This window comes from Beta vulgaris, chromosome 5 (genome assembly GCF_026745355.1).
Source record: "Beta vulgaris subsp. vulgaris cultivar EL10 chromosome 5, EL10.2, whole genome shotgun sequence".
NCBI lineage: Eukaryota > Viridiplantae > Streptophyta > Magnoliopsida > Caryophyllales > Amaranthaceae > Beta > Beta vulgaris.
The window spans coordinates 180,442-203,518 of record NC_079206.1 but is presented as its reverse complement, the minus strand read 5'-3'; the positions used below and the strand labels follow the sequence as shown (position 1 = coordinate 203,518).

The 23,077-nt window shown below is 33.0% G+C and overlaps 2 protein-coding genes and 1 long non-coding RNA gene across 3 annotated transcripts; 1 reads left to right on the top strand and 2 right to left on the bottom strand.

Annotated features, from left to right (window-relative positions):
• Positions 1 to 972: 972 nt before the first annotated feature.
• LOC104907843 (probable pectinesterase 68) lies at positions 973 to 5,310 on the bottom strand. Its single transcript, XM_010696850.4, has 5 exons — positions 4,679 to 5,310; positions 4,362 to 4,551; positions 3,976 to 4,182; positions 1,445 to 1,683; positions 973 to 1,334 (listed from the first exon to the last, which is right to left on the bottom strand). Exons 1-5 carry the CDS (start codon positions 5,026 to 5,028, stop codon positions 1,178 to 1,180), a joined length of 1,143 nt encoding a protein of 380 aa, XP_010695152.2. The 5' UTR covers positions 5,029 to 5,310; the 3' UTR covers positions 973 to 1,177.
• A 4,676-nt stretch (positions 5,311 to 9,986) lies between these two features.
• On the bottom strand, positions 9,987 to 16,987 carry LOC104907844 (putative glucuronosyltransferase PGSIP8). Its single transcript, XM_010696851.4, has 5 exons — positions 16,479 to 16,987; positions 11,601 to 11,856; positions 11,295 to 11,496; positions 11,015 to 11,162; positions 9,987 to 10,899 (listed from the first exon to the last, which is right to left on the bottom strand). Exons 1-5 carry the CDS (start codon positions 16,733 to 16,735, stop codon positions 10,356 to 10,358), a joined length of 1,407 nt encoding a protein of 468 aa, XP_010695153.2. The 5' UTR covers positions 16,736 to 16,987; the 3' UTR covers positions 9,987 to 10,355.
• LOC125497653 (uncharacterized) lies at positions 11,125 to 12,072 on the top strand. The gene is made up of 2 exons (XR_007274685.1): positions 11,125 to 11,250; positions 11,581 to 12,072. It is a non-coding gene; the product is annotated as an uncharacterized LOC125497653 (long non-coding RNA).
• Positions 16,988 to 23,077: the final 6,090 nt, after the last annotated feature.

The following is a 23,077-nucleotide window of genomic DNA, read 5'->3' as shown; positions in this document are numbered from 1 at the left end:
TTCCCCTGCTCAATTTGGTCTAATATTTACATTTTTCTAAACATTTTTCATATGACAAACACATAATTTTGTCTCTCTCCATGTGTTTGTGCATATATTATATGTATATACACGCCTAACTATGTCGTAATCTAATTGGTTCAGATTTAACATGAACAACGAACATAGCCTAAAAATCATTAAAACCATCATAAATTTAGATTTCAGGCTAATATACATATTGTATTACTTTATTAGTTAAAATAAAAAGACAAATAAGTCTTGCAAAATAGTGTGAAACTTGCTAGGAGTAAAAACTCTATTTCTACATGGAAACCAAACCTTGACACTATTAATATTCTCTCACAACCCCTTAAATTGAGAGGAGGGAGGGAGACTGAAGAGGAAGGAAATAGAATTGGAATAGTTCATATTCCAACTCTTTTTAATACAATGAGATCCTTCTTGTATTGGAAAAATTATATTTACATTAGTGGAAAAATGAAGAAGGGCTGCGCTGAAAAAGGCATGTAGGGCTGCGCTTTTTGACAGCAACCCTTTCAGTAGCAGCCCTTCACTTTTTAAGTAGGGCTGCGCTAGAAAAGCACAGCCCTTAAGCTAGAAGGGCTGCGCTAGTTAGGAAAATGAAACGAAAATGAAAATACAAATCAGTGTAGGAGTAAAAACTCTATTACTAGGTGAAGGGATGCGCTTTTAGGAAAAGCGCAGCCCTTCTGCTATGTAGGGCTGCACTTTTTAAAAAAAGCGCATCCCTTCACTAGTAGGGCTGCGCTTTTACGAAAAGCGCAGCCCTTCCTACGCAGCCCTTTCTGTTTTTTCCCCTAGTGTTACAAATCAGGAAAATACAAGCTCTTCTTCCCTTGTTCGCCTTTTTACATATCTTTTACCTCCCCTAATTTCCATGATTGATATCCAAATAAAGTATAAATATGTCACTTAAATATAGATGCACGGACTTTGAGAGAGAGATCATGAAAAATTCAGGATTATGTATTTTGACTTTTGAGTATACTTGTATAATTCTATATACATGATATGTTTATTATGTATGTAAAAATAATGTGTGGTTTTAGTAATAACTTAAATACAAAACAAATTACATGCATACATGTCTTAATAAAAGAATATATATCTTGTGTGGGGCATGGATTGTGGGTGATTGTGTTGTTTAATTAAGCTAAGCATCAGCAGGTGCAATCCAATGTCGTCCATTAACAAAGCTCTTAGCAAGGAAGGGATGGGCCATATCATAGTTCAATTCTTTAGCCCATGAGGCACCACGGACTGCCGCAGCTCCTGGACCCCAACACTTGTACACCCCAAAGAACGCAGTCCTGCAATAATACATCATCTATTACTATTACTATTACTATTACTATTTTCTTTTGGTATTGAAGATTGAAATAGACAAGTAAGTGAATTAAGCTAAGGATTATAAGATTACTTGTTTTTGTTGCTGTTATGGTCCCAATCATCCCAACCACCATGAGCAACAATGTCATCAAAATATGTATACGAGTAGACTATTCTGGAGTATTGCCCCATAGCTCGCCCTACATAAAGTGGTCCCTTCCCTGTCACCCTGCAATTCACAAATGCAAATCCTGTCTTCTCATCTAGGGATCTCCTGTCTTGAGCAGCTATCGACCCGAACCGTTTTGCTGTCGAGTGTATCTCACAATCCTTCATTATTTTCAAATTCTCATCCATTAACTTTTTTATTCTAGTATAAATTATAACTACAAGATACGCATCAGCATATAAACACTATATAAAACTTAATATGGTTAAAGTAGTCTTACGTTTACAAGAGTGAAAGTCAAGTTGTATAGATTAAAAAGAATTGTGTTTATCTCTACTTTCATCTATATTAAACTATATATTTCATCCATTTCACAATTAAAACTATATATTCATCATTACATAATAACACATTTATTCAATGTTAAAGGAGAAAAGTTTAAGCCTTCACACGCCTTCTTTACTGGTAATTAACAGAATAATTTTGTAAGAGAAGGATAAAGAGTTTGAATTTACAATTTATTTAAGAAAGAGAGAGACAATAATTTTACTTATTTCATATCATTTGATTAATCGAAAAGAAATATAGTAAAGCAAGAGCCAAATAATAATGGATAAGTAGTTTTTTTAATACATAGAAGGGAAGACAAATTATTTTTTGTAAACAAGATATCTTATGCAAAATAACAATGGATAAGTAGTATATATTGATGTACGATGTTTTATGTTATCTTCTTATTTTGAAGACATTATTGGCATTGCAAAACTATATATGCTGGTGCTGTGTAGTGTGTACATACAATAGCTTTTATACAAATGACTGAGTTAGCAAGTACAACATGTGACACTCTCGGTCTCACTATCTCTAGCTTAGAATTTAGATAGGGCAAATTTGATCAATAAGACTATAGTAGATAACCACATGTTACAACTGTACATGTGGTGAGAGACTAAGAGTTAAAACAAAATGTGAAAGCAAATAAAAAGTGAGCATAGAAATATTTCTGATATGTGAGAGCAAATTGAATGTTGTCTAGTAGTTCTTTGTCCTATTAAAAGTCACTTTTAAACCACCTCTTGTTCCATTTACAATAAGTTTCATAGTTTAGTTACGTTTGATTAAAAATTATGAGAAGTTGCTAAAATAAAAATATGTGTTTAACTACTTGTTAAAAAAAATTTGTGAAATAAATTCAACAAATTTCACATAACAAACTTTATTTTGTTATATATGTTACAATAAATAAATGTAAGAAATCTACAATTTGACTATCAACTAAAAAGTGTTGCACTTCTCTGTAAAACAATAAAGTATTTTATTATTTTGTTTTATTAATTCTTCTAAGTCACTTGAGAAGTAGCAAGGTTAGGGTATGATTATCTTTTATCACAGGCTCTGTTTTGTTCAACTTATTTTGTCTTATCTTATCTTATATAAGATCTTATAAAATTTAATCTTATATGATCTTATCTTATCTTTTTTTTTCTGAAACGAGTGAAGATGAGTTAACAGAAAATCTTATTTTATCTTATCTTATCTTATCTTATCTTATAAGATCTTATATAAGTTAAAATAAGTTGAACAGAACGGATCCTAACACTGCGAAACCTCCCCTCCTCCACCCAAAAAAGCCATATGTTAAATACTCTTTCCATTTCAGAATATTTTTTTTAAACTTTTTTGTCTCTAATAAAGATTTTAAATAAAAAAACAAAAATAAATAAAGTTTTTATTTAAGATCTTCCTAACCTATGCCATTTCATTAAAATAAAATGTACTTAATATTTTATTTAGTGATAATAAATGATGAATATTAAAGATAGAAATAATCATGTAAGATTTTTAGTGGGATTGAATTTCAAAGGAAAACTTTTTATATAATGATATCTTATAAAGGAGCTTTAATGCTCTTAATCTATTTTTTGTGGTATAGGTTTTTTAAACCCTTCTACAAGATGTTGAAAGTAATCACATGGTTGAATTTGCTTGCTTCATAGTTACAATTAACTTACATAGATACTCTTCCTGTCAGGTGTCAGCAATAGATTTCTAGTTTGTTCTTGTAAGGATAATTATGGTTGACTCAACCAATGCAATCTTTTTTTTTTTTTTTTGGCTAAGTATATTAGTATATATATGCAAATGAACCAAACAACCTAACTTAGTTAGAGAGTGCAAACCAATTAAGTTGGACTATACAACTCAACCAATCTTTGACTATCATGATTAATTATCCTATTCATAAATCATATGTTGAAAATTACTGTTGTAAGTATATATATATAGTACGTATTAGTACGTACAAATTATGTCAATCCTTATCAATCGATAACTATTTATGAAAATGTTATTATAAAACTAATAAGTAATAATTTTGATTCATAAATCATAATCTTACGAAACAATTAGTGGGTGTTTACTGTTTACTGTTTAGTGCTTATAGGCGTGCTTACTTTATACATGGAACGACCATTGCCAAAGATGAAATCAATGGAGCCCTGAATATAGCAGTCCTTGAAGTAATGGCGACCAGCATCATCACATAAGGTGTCTTGATGCCCATAAAATCCACAACCTGAAAAATAAGCCTTGTCGCCTGATATCCTGAATGCCGCCGCCTGCCATCCTTGCATTCCTGGAAGAGGAGCTGGAGCCGTGTTCTGCAAAATTATTTTAGCCGGCGTGTGATTAACTTGATTTATTTATTATGCTACTATCTTCGTTTCCTATTATTGCAACGATTAGACATTTTCTACTCATACTTTATGTCAAATCGTTGCAAATAATATGAAACGGAGAAATAGTAGGTATTGCTATCTAATAGGTACCGACTACTGACCTTGAAACTGATATTTCTGGCGGAGAAATAGTTAGCTAAGACGGTAACTGAGGCGGTGCGGTAGGTGCGAAGCTGTTCTCCATCGGGGCCGGGATCACAAGCCCTATCATGCCACTCAATCATCGTCACTTCTCTTCCTGCCCCTTCAAATGTTATGTACGGCTTTAATGCGGGCACTACTACCTTTTCACTGCGCTCATACAAATGTTACGTGCATTTAATAGATGAAATAATCACGTATGCCATGGTATTGGATATTGGTAATGTAGCCTATAAGTAGGACATAATATAAAATAAATAGTTGGCAATTAAATTACATGTAGAGTCCAGGACGAATATGAATGACGACATTAACCATATTATTGTCCGGGACAGCATCCACAGCTGCTTGAACGGAAATATAATCTCCATCACCACCAATATCGACGGTGATATGCCGATAGCCGGATGGCCCAACCCACTTATGGTGATGCCCCTTTGTTGAGTTGATCGACGGTGGTGGTGGTGGTGGTGGTGATGGTGGCAATGGAGCATTGCCGCCTTTTCCATGACAGTCGTTGTGGAGGGGGCGGGATCCCATGACTACCTGCAAGGTGGCAAGTAATAGTAATAAGCATAATGAAACCATAACTAAGCGTATTAATGCATAACAACGTAAAGAAGCCATGCCAAGCTTAAGTTGCTAATTATACTTAGACAGAATGAAATATAATACTTGTATTAATTAATGTAGTGTAGAAGCTAGTAGTATAATAATAAGAATTAAGAAGAAGCATAAGCAATAAAGCAATAAACAATGCTTGATGATGAGCTGATTTTTAGTAAGAAGAATGATATATATGATTTCTTCTTCTTATCTCCAATCCTGGACTTTGATTTGTCGAGCTCACAAGTCACAGGACGAGCGAGAAGATAACAATTAGCAAATGAGAGAGGTAGACTCTGACAATGTATATAGTCAGTATATATAATATTTTGTTGTGTATTGATCAGTGTAACGGTCATTTTTTCTCTTTTATTTTGTTATCTGTTTCCTCCACTATGAAAGACAAATTAAGTGGGTCGAGGAGCTGTATAGCTTTTGGCGTTTTTTATAGGAGTATATATATGTCAAGCAGTAATTTTAATTTGGAAACAGTAATATAAGAATTACAGGTTTGAATTTAGCGCAAGGACAAAGAGAAGATGACATTCTCTTTTATCTTGGATCGACATGATAGGCATATTATTAATTATGTGCTACTAGGAAAAAACTAAAAAGTGTTCTTAATAGATTTATTCATGTACCCTTTTTCCCCCTGGAGTTGCCTTCATATGTAGCAAAGGAGTAGCGACACAAGAAGAGTTGCTTGATTATGAGTTATGACTGACATATGTAATAGATTATCCTTTTTTCATACTCAAAAGTAAATAAAAACACTTTTTGAAAATAGAGAATAGTAATAGATGATGATAATAGCTTAATTTTATTTTTCTTAACAGTTTTTTTGAATTTTATATATGGCAAGGTTGTAAGAAGAATAATCTTAATATTGAAATAGAAATTTCTCCCAATAAATATCAAAAAAAAAAAAATTCAAAAAAAACTTTGCAGATCGTTAGGGGGAATAAAATAATCCATGCACTATAAATTGTTATTGATCAGGATAAGCCTGCAATATTAAGGTTACAAAGGTTATGTACGTCAAACACTACCAACTATACCAAAAATATTTGGCATTGATATATAGTTTATATATAATTGCATTTGGCTTTGGATCAAGTCTAATAGCATATGATATTAACTTAATGTTGCATACTAGAAGTATATTAGCTAAGCCAATGATAATTCTTTTCATTGATTATGATAAATTGTAGTAAATGATACTTTAAAAGAAAATATGGTGAAAATATATTTATTTTTAGAGAAGGTATTGTGTCAGATTCGTCTGACACAATACAACTGGTCGGACCACATCAGTTAGTCTTAATTTTTTTTCAGTTAGTCTTAATTTTTTCAGTTAGTCTTCATTTTTTTTCAGTTGGTTTCAAAATTTTTTCAGTTGGTTTCAATTTTTGTTCAGAAGACCAAATGAAAGAAAAACGACACAAGCTGAAAGAATTTACACACCAACTGAAAGAACATAGAAGACCAAATAAAAGAAAAACAACACAAGCTGAAAGAATTTAAGCACCAACTGAAAGAACACAGAAGATCAAATGAAAGAAAAACAACACAAGCTGAAAGAAATGACACACCAACTGAAAGAACACAAAAGACCAAATGAAAGAAAAACAACAACACAAGCTGAAAAAAATTAAACACCAACTGAAAGAACACAGAAGACCAAATGAAAGAAAAATCATATCACTTACTTGTATCTTTCTTAAGTCTTCTTGTTCAGGTTTTAATTTTCAAAAAAAAAATCACTTTGGTGAAGGCCATGCAAATTCTCAGCTACACCATTCTGTTAAGCATTGGTGAAGAGATTCTATTGCCACCAAAAGAATGTATCTCTTATTAATGAATTCATTATTAATGGCGATTGCTCTTAATGATTCTGATCGATGATGTCGAGGTTGATATATTTAACATACAAAATAAATGGGATTGGGGGAAATCGCTCGTAAACCCTAGTCACGGAGAAAAGAAAGGATCGAATAACGAAGAGGATGATGTTGATTGGTTAGATGATGGAGAAGGGAAAAACACGTTATGGAAATTGCTTGTTTCGTGCCGGTTGATTTGCTGATAGAACTCAGTAGTAATCCTTGCATCTTCTTCGTCTTCTTCCTTGCACTTGCTCAGACACGTCCGACGGAAAGTATTGGGTCAGACGGTCTGACCCAATACTTTCACTTATTTTTATGTTAGTATAGTTTTAGGAAAAATCTTATATCAATAATGAATACACCCATCAATATACAATAGTAATATTTGAAGGAGGAGATATATTACCTTTGTATCATGGAATTAGACTTTTCTCTTGTAAAGTTGCATTAAGATGATCACTAAACCTCTACTAAAATGAGATAAGGACATTTAAAATTCATAACCTAAGCATGTACCTTAAACTATTATTAACTATTTACCATTTATATTCTTAACTTTATCATAACATTATAATTATATTAGCATTGTAAATGTCAGCTAGTTTAGTTGGATAAAGTTTTGGCAGGTGGCGATCAAGACCTGGAATCAAATTCCGTCTACATTAACGGTCGTTGGTCTCTCTCTACCGTAAAAAAAAAAAAGAGTATTACATTGAGTTAAGGAGTATTTCCTTAACTAGTATTTAACTTAAATTATGATTTTTGATGTACTATATCGTATATATTTTTGATTCAATAATAGTCTCCAAACTTTCAAACTATAACCTAAACTTTACATGATATCGAAGTCGCAATATTCCTAAACTACACGCATCCAAGGCCGGCGCACCTCCTCCGTCCCAAAAAAATCTAACCAAATTCCCCTTATTTTTCTTGGTTCTCAGCCTTCTCACGTCATAATGGGGTGCAATTAGCATTGCCCCTCACGGCCTCACGACCTAATTCCACAGAGATGATATGCTAGGGCTGTTTTGTGGATAAGAAGCGCATCTTGCGCACTTCAATAAGTCATAAAATACAAACAAATTGTAGAGAAAATTGCGGGTACAAATTCGTAAATAGGTGGACTTCTAACAAATTATGGTGTCAATCATTGTTAAAAGGCAAAACTTTTTACTGTATGGTCCAATAGTGTGTCGCAAAAGAATCTAGATGCTATTGTGGTATTATTTTTCAACTCACATTTCTCGTGATTTGTGTCGAGGAAGCAAGTGGAAACCCACAAGCAGCAGTCCTATCGCTTAAAGAAATACTATCCGCGAGTTTTAAATTAAGTGTTAGTATTAAATAGTAATGCACCATGCTTGGACCATAAATACATGTGAATTTTGATAGCCGATAGGTCCATGCACTCCACAAACCACATGCATGGTATCTTTTCTATTTATTATCATCTTATAATTCTTATTTGGGGATTGGTTTATATAATGATATCCAAGTTGTCCTATGTATGTGCTTGAATTACGGTAACACTAGCATTTTTTTGCTAGCGATGCGTGCATCGATTATTTGGGTCTGTTCTTAATAAATTTCATTCAAATTTAATTTTAGAAGTATGATTTATAATTATTGTTGTACAAACTAATGGAAAGTGATTAGAAATTGTATTGAACATTTAGATATAAGGTCTTATAGTCAATTTAAATTTGTAATTTTTTTAATTAAATAACCATTTTTCTAATTACATCAAGTTACTTTGTCAATGCTTATTTAGATTAATTTATGATAATATATATTTGACCCTATCTTTAAATTAGGAAAGAATATATTGTAGAAGATTTGAATATCTAATTATATAGTTAGTTAAGGACAAAAGGACTTTTTAAAGGGGGACACACCATAGCTCCCATTTGGCTTATATAATAGAGATATACTATTTCTCATGATGGTGGATCTTGAAAAATCATTAAGTGGTTCCGCTCTAATTTTGATAAAATTTATCAAGGTACAAAAGAGTAGATTTGAGTAAAAGCAATGAAAAAGGGAGTTATATACTTCATTCTATGTTAAAAGAAACATCTTTGCAAGATTTGAATGTGTAACTTTTAAATTTATACATATTTATATAATTGCATTAACTGCTAAGTTATTTATGAATTGTTATTGATGTGATATAATTAAATTGAGCTGTTTAATCTTATAATATAACTAGTTGTTAGGCTTTTACAATGCCCCATGTTATATTTGAACTATTGTTTCATGAGATAATTTATTTATACTTCGATTATGCCTCATTTTTCTATTGATTGTTTGTCGGTGAAAGACAAATTAAATAAATTGGATCGAGAACTTTATATGCTGGACATATAATAATTAAATAAATTTATTTTTATACTCCAGATTTCGCTAGTGTGAGGATCAGGATCGAAAGATGAGTTGACATATTACATTGTTGAATTATATTTGTGCTCTCCTATTTCCACTTTATCGACTATTTTCACCATTTTTATATAAACATATAATAAGGAAGCAAGCTATTAATTTTGGGGCTTTCTTACAAATTAAAACTATAGCATGGTGGTTCACTTTCTAAGCAAGTGGTTAGGGGTACAACCACTTTTTTTTTTTTAGATTAACCCAAATTTCTAAAGAGATTGCATTCAATAATGACGTAGCGCCATGTCTGAGTTTGACATGGAGTGGCATGTACGTGGCGGTTCCCAATGCTTCTCAGCACGTTTTAATTAATTATATATATATATATATATATATATATTATAATATATATATATATATATAATATTATATAATATTATATATTTATATATATAGATGGATGGATAAGTGGGTGCACATGCATCTATTTGTAAAACATGGATCAACCATTGCTATCTAATGCTCTTGCGTTTTAAGTAAATGCGATACTTAATTTGGGAACAATACTTTGGAAAAGAGGAGATTAAAGACCATCCTAATTACCCACGTACTAGTTACCAGCTGCAAGTATTGTTCAATCCTCATGAGTCATGATGTTACTTTGAAACGAAGTAACCATGCATTAAACACTAGATATTACAAATAGCAAATAAAGTGTCATACATTAAACTCTCATGCAACATTATCGACCAAGAATATAATATAATATTTGTCCGAGTTTAGTTATCACATTACCAGTTCAAATTACCCTTGCAATGTGAAATTACTTCCGGGGGACAATTCCAAACACTTTAATTTGTGAATACCAATAACAATTTAAAATTAATTGATATGAATGTTTTCTGTACAATAACATACAACTTTCTCGTGTTTTCCAACTAAACTTACTGAAGAGTTCACCCTCTTGTTTGTTAATTGCAATTCTATATGTACAATAAAAAATGTCTTGGGTGATGCCAGCACACTTGACGATCAGTAAAAGTTGTACCTAGACAGTATGGTGTGATTGGTTAATTGGTCATATCATTAGTAGATCTTATTAAACCCAAGAGGTGGTGGGGAATCATTTAATCTGCTAGGCAAAAAAGCCTCCCTTTCTAAAGAAACTTGAAGAGTTCCCAAAACTTTAGTGAAAGAAACCCACAACAGAGGGGAAGCGCAAAAGGCATAAGCAAATACGGCAAGTGCCCTCACAACTCCATCCTTATACCAAGGACATGCCATCACAAGGAGTACCCCAAATATGCCAAGACACGGTGTCACCACAGCTAGCGTTGGCAACAGGAATGCGTTGATTGCAATCGTGCAAAGAGAGAATGAGCCTAACAAGTATAGGCTCCACCCTACTACAGGGTGAATGGTGTGAGGGATAATGAAGAAGGGAACAACATAGGCCGCAATAATCGATGCCATGGCTAAGAATTTTAGACCAGTGTGATATACCATAGCACTCTTGTCAATACGACGATAGCAAAGCTTAGAAAAGTTTGGTCGGGCTAAACGAGTAATGGCTATGATGCTTATGTAAAGAACCGCCTCAAGTATCACCATGGGGATCTCTGCACCATACCTAGAGTTGGAAGGAAAAAGAATGTAAAAGAGTGCTATAAAATTCCATCATGGTTAGTACACAATTTCTGACTGATTGACATTAAGTTGATATATATAATAAGCAGAGAACTTACCCAAGAGTATTGCGGCGTTGCTCATGCCAGGAGAAACCAAGAGGAAGAACAGGCCATGACCACCAATACCATGGCTTCATCCATACAGCTCCAGGGAAGGTCACGACACTATTTGGTCCACATGGTACATTCCAGCGAAGTTTCAGGTCTAACAGATAATAATTGACTACGTCAGACTGTGTGTCATAAGAATTAGTATGGTTTGGTACTAGATATTGCAATCGTGAGATTTTCAGGTAAACATGAAATAATACTTGTGAAATAGATGATTAGTACTTACAGAAATAAGAAGCATCCATTTGATAGCCCAAAGGAAGCCTATATTGGCCATTGAGTTTTGTGTTATTGGGTGGTGGATGAAACATGGGCATATCAAGCAAGTTAGAGAAGTAGCTGCCTAGAAAACCCTGATCTGCCCCGTCTGAGTTTGGCCTTTCTATTTCGATTTCATGAAGCAAGTCTTTGAAAATTTCTTTTGATGGCTGCATAATACATTAGTTAGCTAGATTAGATTAATTAGCTAGTTTGCTTGAAAAACCAATACTGAATTTCATAATCATGTGCAGATAATCAAAACTAAACGAACCTGCAAGACGAAGAGACCTGTGTGGAAGATGCAGGGGTTAATGAAGACAGCACAAAATTGGCCACATTGAAACAATTCATCGGCATTTTGGAGGAAAAGATTGTCAGCATCGAGCATGACGACTCTTTCATAGTCCACCAGATTCCAAGCGTAGAGCTTGTTCATGGTTAACTTGAATCTGTCGTTAGGGTTGTTAGCCCTATAAGGGTTATATACGTTCTCCACCCTCACTACCTTTAATCCATCTTCTTCTTCCCTGCCAACAATATAACAATTGTAGACAAGTTGTCTATCAGCCTTTTATCCAACATTATTGAGTGCTTGTTTGATTGACATGTAAAAACATCCAGAGTGGAATACTAGAATATCTAGCTAATAAGTAGAAACAAGTAACTTGTTTGGTTGATATAAACCTTGAAAGTGCCACTTTTCTTTATTTCATGGATGAAATACAATTTTATTAGCATTGGAACTTCATAGGAATCATTTAGTTTATGCATGCTTGAAACGGGGGAATAATTTAGAGTGTAATATGATCCAAAAGCAATTGTGGGAGGTAAACTATTTTCCCTTGTCTAATTCTTGATAGAGTATTAAACTATTTCGGGACTCTAACCATCAACTTAAGCTTTCTACCTTGTAAGTGGGCTAAACTCTCCTCCTCCTTATTGGGTTACCCAGACCCATTTTCATATAATCTGAAAATTAACATGGTCAGAGCGGACGATCCTGGTCCATTATGAAATGCAGGAGGGAAGGTGTTGAAGATTTGTTTGGATCAAAAGAAGCCCAACAGAATTGTAATGATACCAAGAAGGGGCCCAATTGACCTCATGTTGGAAGTTCAGAGAGAGTCCAACGAGGATGTTGTGACCTATCCAAATTGCAAGATTAAAGGTGACTCACATGTGAGGGGGAGTGTTAAGAGTAAAGCCCACATGTAAATTAGAAATAATTGTCCCAAATTGAAGAATTAGAGTTAGAATAGATTAGTGAGTTACTCCACCTATCACCATTGGTTTTAGGATGGAACCCTACCAACCTTGTATATGGTCACTCTCTCCTCCAACATGGGCTTGTGTATAGTCCCAATGAAGTTTATCACTAGCTACTAGGGGTCCGTTTGGTTGGAAATATTTTAGGCTTGGAAACGGATTGAGGTAACACACTCCCTTATTTTATGTTTGGTTGGGTTATCCATTTTTTTCACTCCCTTACTAGCCCAATTTTGATTCCCCCATCTTGAAACCCTCCTCACACCATAGGAAACAAAAAGTAAGGGAGTCATTAGGCCAATGATTCCATTCCTACATCAAAACAAACAAGTGTCTAAAGTAACACATTCCATTTCCATTCCATCCTTTCATCCCATTCCATTCCCTTTCCATTCCTTATTTTGAACCAAACGACCCCTAAATGGATTAAACTAGTCACCACAAAAAATTAATCTAGTCACATTAGACTATTTTTTATTACTATTAAGCTTACCATTACCTAAATTTAATTTAGAACGATCACTAAACTCATAAAAGAAACATCGTTCCTTCTCTCTCTTTCTTATTCTAGTAACGGAGTCAAAAGTAGCTGCGCCTGGCTATTCTTTTAACAAGTTGAATCTTTTATAAAGTACTTAAAAAAGAAATAAAGACAAACGCGGAACTGCAGAAGGCTTCGACAAAAACAAGCTTACTATCTCTCTAATCTATAAGCCTCGGCAAAACAATATCTTTTTCTTTATTCTACCCAATTTTTAAGGAGCTTGATGTTTACATAAAGGATTGAAATGACGCAAAAATTAAGTAATCAATGATACGTGATTATTTAATATTTGTCAAAGAAACAATATCAAATTTTTCAGGAGAACTGTGTATAATTTTTTTTTATTCTTTAAGGTTATTAAATGTAATACTCCCTCCGTCCCATAATATAAGTCCCCTTTCCTTATAAGGTGTCCCAATTTATAAGTCCTATTGCTAAGTAAAGCCATAAATTATCCCCATTCTATCCTCATGGAAACAAATAAATTTCCAGAATGCCCCTCAAATTTGAGGAATCCAATACATCAGATTTAATGAGAAATGGGATCTTTGACCCCATTCTCTCCCTTATTTAATGCGTTTATACTGGCATAGGGTGCATCATTCACACGCATTTCTTTCTCTCTCCTCTACTTTCCTCTTTCCTTCTTTTTCTCTCTGCAATTTTTGGGTTTTCTTCTCTGCATTTTAGGGTTCAAAGTCTCCTGTTCACATGTAACCCTAGAATATATTGCATCAATTTCTTCAGATGCGTGAGTTTCTTCAGCTTTTGTTTGAAATCTGCAACTTTTTTCTGTTTTTAATGTTTTCATATATGAATCCCATCTTCAATTAAAGAGATCTTTGAATTTTTTTTCGTTCCTAAATTTCTTATTTAAACGCAACAATGTGTTTGATTTGTCATGAATCTACTTTTAATTTCATAATTCTCCTTTTCTCCTTCATATTTTCTCTGTTTTCATATCATGAGTCATGGATTTTCGCATAAATCTGGTGATGATCCATCAAACGGTACTTATTCATGCTCTGAATATCCTTACTGTGAATTGGGGCCAAATTGTAAAGGAATTCACTGTTATAGTGGTAGATCTGATGAATCAAAGACAGTTGAGTTTTTGGTTAAGTATGGTACTCTGTGTTTGTAATGAGGAAGTGAGAAAAAAGAAACTGAAATGCCCTATATTTATACTGTATCCATGGCGCCAAGAGCTTTAATTTGGCAACATCCTTAAGTTAATTGATGAGATTTACTTACAGCCGTTAGATTTGGCTTAAGAAATGTTGAATTTGTGTAATGGTAATTCTTGTGATTTTATTGGGTGAGAGAAATTAATAAAGTGATTTCATTGGCCAAAGTTGTTATGGATGGATTTGTCATTATATACTGCAGTAGAAGCAAAAACCTTTGAGCTTCCAATATGATTAAAAGTTGCACGCCTAATCCAATACATCAGCTTCTTTTTTTTTTTTTAAAACAAAAATTATGTGCTTCCCAATACAAGTGAATCATGGTACATTTATCCAATGAAGATTCCATTTGCCTTAATACCCGCGTAAAAACGGAATCAGGACTTATATTATGGGACGGAGGGAGTAATATAGTTTTACTTTTGTATGCATAGAATGCATATAAAACAATTACTAATTAACTATAAATAAAAACAGTAAAAGTAAGGAATTAAAAGTTTGTCTTATAAATTAAAGGCCGCCTACTTTTAAATTAAAACTAGTTTTTATATGCACGCGATGCGTGCGAAGATACGTAGAAAATTAATTTCTTTTAGGAGATGAAGAAAATTAAATTAATTATTAATTATTTCTAATAAATTAGGAATATTTGAATTGTTGATGGTTTTTGTAATATTTTTTTATTTTTTAAATTAATTAGGTAGTTTTATTTTTTCATTAAAGTAAGTAGTTAGAATAGGGATGTTATGAGGGTAAAATGAGATTTCTAATATTTTGGTGTCCTACCGCTCTTCCTATATAGAATAGAGATAAGGCAATAGTAAGCCTAATATTAAAAAGAAAATTAGCTCAATGGTGATTAGGTTAATTTATTTCGGTGACTAGTTTAATTCATTTAGTGACTAGTCTAATTATATATTAAAATTAAACCGTCTCTCCTAATAATTTTTGCCAAAACTATTAGCAAACCGCTAGATTTGATCTGTTTGGATAAAAAGCCAATTCTTGTTACATTTTCATGCTTATTAGGGGGTGATATTCAAATATAGCGATAATAATTTGCAAAATAGAAAAAGACATGAAATATAACTTTAAGTTTAAAACTATTTTGAAGAACTTTTTGTATACATGATGACGATTACCAACTACCCAAAAAAAAAAGGACCAACTAAGGATATTCGTAATTTCTCTAGAGTTTATCTTTGCTAATTGCTCTTGCTATGGCCTGTGGGCCCATAGAAAGAAAAAAGACGAGCACGATGACGCCTCGTCATAATCTCAAACGTTTCAAAAACTTTATGCATATTCGTTCGATACATGATCCAGGACTACAGTTGGTAAGAAGAAAGTCCTATCGCCTATCTACATCTTAACAGTCAACCCATAATATTTGCAAGTGAAGCGCTTAAGAGTAGGGAAAATATCAATTTACAAGTATTAGCAAATGGGAGAATTTGACCGTCTGACCTTCAAATTAAGGTAACCCAAACCAGCTTGGAGATTCAATATTACAATTTCTATACAACCTACCAAGTTACATAGAATTAGAGGTGATTAAATAGCTTGTCGGGCCAAGTTCGAGCCTAAAGTTGAATTAGATCAAATTTTGTGGCTAAAGTCCGATTTTCTTGTCATAACAAACATATCTTGAATCTTTCGGTCCAAAATAGAAAATCATTTTTAGGCTCAAATTCAAAAAAAAAAAAATTCAAGCCCTTAATAATATCTTAAAGTCTACAATAATTGCTTAATGTTAGCTTTTGGCTCTTAAAGTCAAAGTTAATAATCACCTCCCCAAACACTAGAACATTTTGTTTATCTAAGTTTTAACAAGTGTTCCCTCAAAAAAAAAAAAAAAACTCTTTATATCCTATATACTCTATGCAAAACTATTGCACCATTAGTCAAAAATAGTATTATACATACATCATCATCACCTTTATTATTATTACATTATCGGATATAAATTAGGACAAATTGCCTGCTATAGTTTATAATTTAAAATTGCTAATGAAACCAAACCACCACCACAAAAAAATTCTACTCTGAAAATGTGATTTTATTGCAGACCGAGAGTGTGATTTGGTGTTTAATTTGGAGTTTTCCATAAAATAAAATTAAAAAATGTTAAAGAAAAGAAGAAAAAACTTACATAGTGCGGACCCAACGAAGAGGAACATCAATGGAAGCAATGACAAGAAGATCAGCTTTCACATGAAGTCGAAGAAGAGATCTCATCATGACACGTGTAGCCACGTAGAACTCGTAGTCTCTAGGTGTTCCCATGTACATCATCGTAGCGTATGCATTCTTGTACTGCTGCTGATGTTGCTCCACCGCCGTCGCCGTCGCCGTCGCCGTCAATAAGATACTTAGTAACGCCACCATCATCGCCGCCGTTCGCCACATCTCCGGCCAATTTTAATTTGATGGTTTTTTCAAACAAACTAGTAGTGAGCTGTCTTGTGACTTAGCTTGTATGTGGGTTACTTATTCAACAGAAATTTTAGATATCTATAATAAACTAGTACTATTTTTCCATCATTTTATACTCAATATCATATATGGGAACTTAGGAAGGAGCTTAGAAACGGAGAGCTTGCCTTTTGGCTTTTGGGTTGTCTAATACTAAATACTAATACTAGTAGTCTTAAGATTAGAACAACTCCACGCTGACTCGATTTAGTCTTATACTCTTAAACTAAGGAAGGACTACAATATCTTATTAATAACGATATATAGTATGATGTAAATGGAGAAAGTATTATATATTTCCTTTTTTGCCTTCCATCTGTACGTCTTTGACTACATTAACGGTTAGGATTTTCTGCATTAATTTACTTCTTCTTCCATTTTTCTACTTTTATTTTATTGTTCTTGTCTTTTCTGGCTCATTGCTGATGTATGCAGCATCACCATTCAGCCCCTTCAGCATTCACCCTAAGTAACAAATACTAATAATATGGAGTAGATTTTGGCTGGGTTTTATTTATCTTAAAAAACTAAGTTCAGGTGTTATCAAGTTTCATTCAAGTTTCCCCTCAAAAAAAAAAAAAAAAGTCTTTTAAGATAATTTGAACAAATTGTGTCTACCTTTTTTGCTAAACTAGTTGTTGATCCGCGTGATAGCTCGGATAATTTACCGATGTGAATCTGAAGTGTTAAATCAAACAATTGAGAGTAGAAACAAAGTTTTAGAAGTAGGATTATGTTAGTGAAATAATCTTTCAATTTCTTTTAAATTTTCTTTTATAGAAAGTAATTCATTATTTTCATTCTAAAAAAGTGTTGCAATTAAAAGAAAACGGGTGAAGTATCTATACTAATATATTAAAAGGCGTAAAAAAAATTAGAAATTGCATGATCTAAAGTTTTAACCACTAGACCAAGTTGTATTTAGTGTTATTATATCAAAGTACAATATTAATAAATGAAAATTTTCTTACCCGAGGCATAGCCCGAGCCTAATAAAGTAATAACTAGTTAATATGCCTAATACACGTTATCTAATTTCTCGCACTCTCCATATTAGAAATAACACGCGGTCCCCAGATCATACCACGACTCCACCAGGCACAAGATACAAGTTGGGGACAGGCAAATGTTGAAATGGTAGTCTACGACGTGCTGGGTAAATGTTGGAACTCTAAAAGAATCTGTTTGACGGCTTTGACCTACTATTAGTTGTTGAGTCATAATAAGAGGACTCATCGCTTGCTGCTATAGATGACTTATATATTTTAAAGAAAATTTTCAGAAAAAAATAATTTTTACTTTCTCTTTCATATTACTTGTTATATTTTTTTTTTTTTTTTGAATAGTAAAATTAATTCATTAATAAAAAGTCATACGACATCTACATAAGCAATCGAATCAAACAAATACATAAGTTGAATCAAACAAAAATTTCCTTCATAAAAACTACGATCGTCAAACAAATCTTGCAATGTGGAACATCTCCCGCTTATATCGCTGGAAAATACAGCCTTGTTGGAGAGACAATCTAACGATCCTTGTAGTCGTGAGGATGATTTTCGTCGGATTCATCTGACCGTATTCGAAAAATTGATAACCTTTGTGATCCCGCATAATTCTTCACCAACAAAATAATTTCACAGCAATCCATTAGATCTAGTATCCCGGATTGTAACCTGTAGAAATTCCCCCTCTAAAAGAGGAGAAAAACCCTGTCTTTCGAAGGAGGTCGAAAAACCTTGTCTTTCGAAGGAGATCGAAAAACCTTTTCTTACGAAGGAAATGAAAACCCTTTCTTTCGAGGGAGAAATCGTTATTGGAAACCTAAAAACAAATAAAAAAAACAAAGGTGGGGGCTTTCCAACGGTAAAAACCGATGGAAGCCCCTTTAAAAATCAACAATGGAGGCTAGGGTTTTGAAAGTAGTAGAGAGGAGAGAGTTGCTATATTTCTTAATTCACGGATTTTTAGGTAATTTTTGGAGAAGAAAAAACGAAAAAGAAAGTATAACAAATAATTTAAAACTTCCTACAATGAAAAGTGTAGCGAGTATTATGAAATGGAGGAATACATTTTTTTTTAAAAAAAAACTACATTTCAAATGTTATTTTTAAAAAAGCTATCTTGTATAACAAAAAAAATTTCAATACACTACCAGATAACTGGAGGGTTTGACCACTTGTGATGAGTTCATCGCCACTTATTGCCTTTATCCCACGACCTAAGCGTCGCCGGCAAACCCCATCTTGCCTGCTTGTTACTCCTCCGTTTTCATTCATTTCTTGTTTTTTTGTTGCCCACCAACAACACCACCTAGTACCGTTGTCATTTGACGGTAGTTATTAATTACAAAAAAAAAAGTCAAATGATAGTATATAGAAAGGAGTTTTTTTATATAAGGTATTAGGCACTAAAAAATAATTTTTCTAAGGAAGTATTTAGAAAAATATGTGTTGTAAAAAGTAATTTTTTGAAATTTTCCCATATTAAATTTATGGACTACAATGTTGGTGCATTTAATTTTCTAGAATAACTTTATAAGATCTTTTCCATGCTAAAATTTAATATGGATCTAATTGTTGATATATATCTATATGTGTAACTTTAGGTGAGAAATGGTAAGTACGCATTTCATAAAAAAAAGGTCATTATAATAAGTAGTACAACAATTGGAATTTGGAAGTCTCTCTCCTTCTTTTTCTCTCTTCTCTCTCCTCCCACAAAACCCTAATTTTCAACTTAGGGGCTACCACCACCCTTTTGGGCGGTGGTAAGCCTCTTTTCTCGTTTTATTACTAGTTTTTTATGTTTATGTTTCCAATAAATTTCAATCTCTCTCTAATGAGAGTTTTTCTACTCATATATTGGGTTTTATCTCTCTCCATGGGAGAGTTTAGAGAAATTGTTTTTGCGGTTTTGTGTAATTCAAGATGTTGATTTGTTGATCGAAATTTGTGCGGAGTTGCAACAGATTTCAAGATTTCGTTTACAATCACTTGAATTGAATTCGGTTCTACTTCAAAACTACAAAAGATCGACAGACCCCCTTGCAGAAGGCTGCATTAGTCAGCGATGTGAAAGACAAGGGTTTACATAAGCATTAGATCTACTCAACGATTGTATTTTTATCATACTAGAATTATATTTATTCATTTTGATATGTATTTGTTTAGTTTTGACTTCTATTGTAAGTGTCATATGACTTTAAATTAATGAATTAATGTTAATTTTTTTAAAAAAGTCATTATTACGTTATTAAATAGCAGAAATCAAAGAAGAGTAACTATTGGTCGAGAATGTGACTACATGGGGAAAAAAAAAGGAGTGAATAAGTTAGAAAATCTTACTATGTTAGAAAGGGTAACTGTAGGTGGTATAGAGTGACTATGTGAGAAAAATATTATATGCTATAAAGGGTAAACATTACATGATAAATTAGTTTAACAAAATCACTAAGTTCGAATAAAAAAAAAAAGTAACTATAGATTGAAAATGATCACTATATAAAAAAAAATTATGAGTCACTATATTTGAAGGGCTAGACAAGATTTCTAATCCACACTAATATTAGTGTGCAGTGAATCAAGTCCAACATGTTCTTTTTGCTTCTTTTGGTATATGGTAATGAAAGGGCCGCCCTTGAGGTAAGGATAATTTTCAAAATACGTACATTTTGTGAGATACTTAATAGTAAAGATTTACCATCTTTGACTTAAAGAAACTCCACTATCTCATGGATGGAATTGAGAGAGTATTACTTTTTCATAAGGTAAGGTAAAAATATTTTAGGAGCTCTCTGCACGAAAGAAACTCCAAAACCATCGTTTATAAGTATGGAATGAAAAGTTAAAGTTATACAAAGTTAATTAGGAAAACTAAACTCGACAAAATGACCGACATTGACTATCCAGTTTGTTATTTTGTTGGCTTTCCAGTAGATATACTCAATTTGATAGTTATCAAAACGAAAAAGGGGAATCTCGATGTCTTGGACGATGATGCTATCGATTTGTTATGGCGGATTCCAAAGGCCTTGAACTGCTTTGATGACCAACAAGTTATTGCCCTTTATGAAGAGGTTATGGATGCCTTCTTCAATAGCAAGGATAAGGCCATCCTGAAGGGATGATGCTTCTGCTACAAAAACTTGTGCTTTGATGAGGTTATATCATATATGTGCAAGCTTTCACAAGGTTCCTTGCTAATCACAAAGGATGCATGACTCTAACAGTACTAGTGGAGGATTTGATGGACTGAGCCGGCCATCAAAACTGAGTTTGAAGTAGGAGTTCGGCAAAGGGGTCTATGTCACAACTCACAAGCATGGAGGGGGAGGATTTGGAATGATGGAGGAGATAAGGGAGTGAGAGAACGGGGTACGTGTGGAGTGACACCAATTGACACTATTAAGAAGATCCCATTCTAGATAATTAAGTATTGCTTTGTGTAGGATTCTATGGATATTAAGTTTTTCATTGTTAAAAATTATATTATTTTTTTCCTTCCAGAAACTCTAGAAGAGAAATATTATTTGCTAATTTCACCCATAGCTACCCGCTACTTGTGTATCTAACTCTCTCCTAAGCTTATTTTCCCTAATTTCACCCTCACCAAGGTTCGTCGTCGCTACGTTGAATTTGTTGATTTTCTGAAGTCTTGTTGCTGATTGAGTGAAATGTATCTTGAGGAACTGAAATCGTTTGATTTTGACGGAAAATGATGTGAAAACCGTAAGAGATTTCTTGTATTATGAGATGCACAATTTGAATTTTAAGTTTTGATATTTGATAGCGATTCTCACATGCGATTTACTTGAAATTTATGATGGGTTGTGGTCTTGTGGAAGAAAAAAAAAAGTTGTTTTTACTTGTTGTAACAGGTAATTAACCTAATGAGACCAATTTTGGAAAAAAAAAATGTATAGTTAGAACTACTTAAAAATAATCCTTAATTGAGACTAAAAATTGACATAACACTGATAATTTAAAGTGAAACTATTAGGTCAGACCGTCTGACCCAATGTATTTGGTCGAACGAGCTGAGCCCAAAAGTTTCACTTATAAGAGACGCGCGCAGGCTTTTTTTTGATTGGTTTTTTTTTCTTTGTTTTTGTTTAACGGTACAGTTAGGTTTTTATACGGTTTTTAAACTTCTTTCGTTCTTCATTGTTCTTATTTCAATCTTTCTTCTTCTTTCAAAATTTCTTCTTATTTCTACTTTTGCTCTCGATTTTTTGCTTTTTTCTCTTCCAATTTACTCCATTTTGTTTGAAATTCTATATTTGATTACTGTCGGAAATTGATATAACATACTACATCGCAAATATGGTTAAGAGGATCAGAGATGAAGTTTCTAGGTATAATTTGGTTGGATTTTTCACTGATTTTTATTTTCAAATTTTTAGTGTGTTGTTGTGTTTTTCTGATGTTGCTGTTGTTGATGTAACGGTAATACAGTTCGAAGTCGAAGAAGGTGAAGACTGACGCAGCTTCTCGTGAAAAACACTAACTGAAAAGAATAAGTTTAATTGGAATACATTTGTTTAAATGAAAAAGTTAAAGAGGTAACTGAAATAATATAAAGACCAACTGAAAACTGTAAAACTCTAACTGAAAATAATGTTTTATTGGAATACATTTCTGTAAATGAAAATATTTAAACATTAACTAAAACAATATAAATACCAGCTGAATAATTTGTAGAGTTAACTGAAAATAATAAGTCTGGTTGGAATACATGTGTAAATGAAAATTTTATACAGTAACCGAAGTAATATAAATACCAAATGAAAATTGTAGAGAAACTAACTGAAACAATGTAAACACTAACTGAAAATATTTAAGTTAGGATGCGCATTTTTGTGCGTGTTGGTGCTTTGTCCGACGAGGTGTCTGACACAATACCATCTCTAATTTAAATTGTTCATGTCAATTTTTTTTTTTTTACTTGGTACTTTGGTTTCTAACTTCCTAGTACTAGGCAAACATCTAGACAAATCTGTGTAGCTTGTTTGGTTGACATTGTTTGATATGGGAAATTAGAATTCCAAGGAATTGGAATTTTTGATGTTGTTTGATTGATAAATTCATGGGAAATAGAAATTCTTAAGAAGTTCCACTTTCTACAAAATGCAGGAAATTACTTACATGTGGACCTAGTTGAGGATCCATGGGTCGGGCCGGGTTCGGGCCGGGCCACGGCCAAAAAAATTACCCATTGGTCGGGCCGGGCAGGGCCCAAAATTTCAGGCCGAATTTTTGTGTCCGAAGCCCGCTA

Coding starts and splice junctions, on each gene's coding strand:
- LOC104907844 (XM_010696851.4), bottom strand. CDS start 16,735: ATGTGGCGAACGGCGGCGATGATGGTGGCGTTACTAAGTATCTTATTG. Junction 11,497..11,600: donor CAGGTCTCTTCGTCTTGCAG/GTTCGTTTAGTT, acceptor TGTATTATGCAG/CCATCAAAAGAAATTTTCAA. Junction 11,163..11,294: donor AATGGATGCTTCTTATTTCT/GTAAGTACTAAT, acceptor ATTATCTGTTAG/ACCTGAAACTTCGCTGGAAT.
- LOC104907843 (XM_010696850.4), bottom strand. CDS start 5,028: ATGGCTTCTTTACGTTGTTATGCATTAATACGCTTAGTTATGGTTTCA. Junction 1,684..3,975: donor ATGGTCGTTCCATGTATAAA/GTAAGCACGCCT, acceptor AAAATAATGAAG/GATTGTGAGATACACTCGAC. Junction 1,335..1,444: donor CATAACAGCAACAAAAACAA/GTAATCTTATAA, acceptor GTATTATTGCAG/GACTGCGTTCTTTGGGGTGT.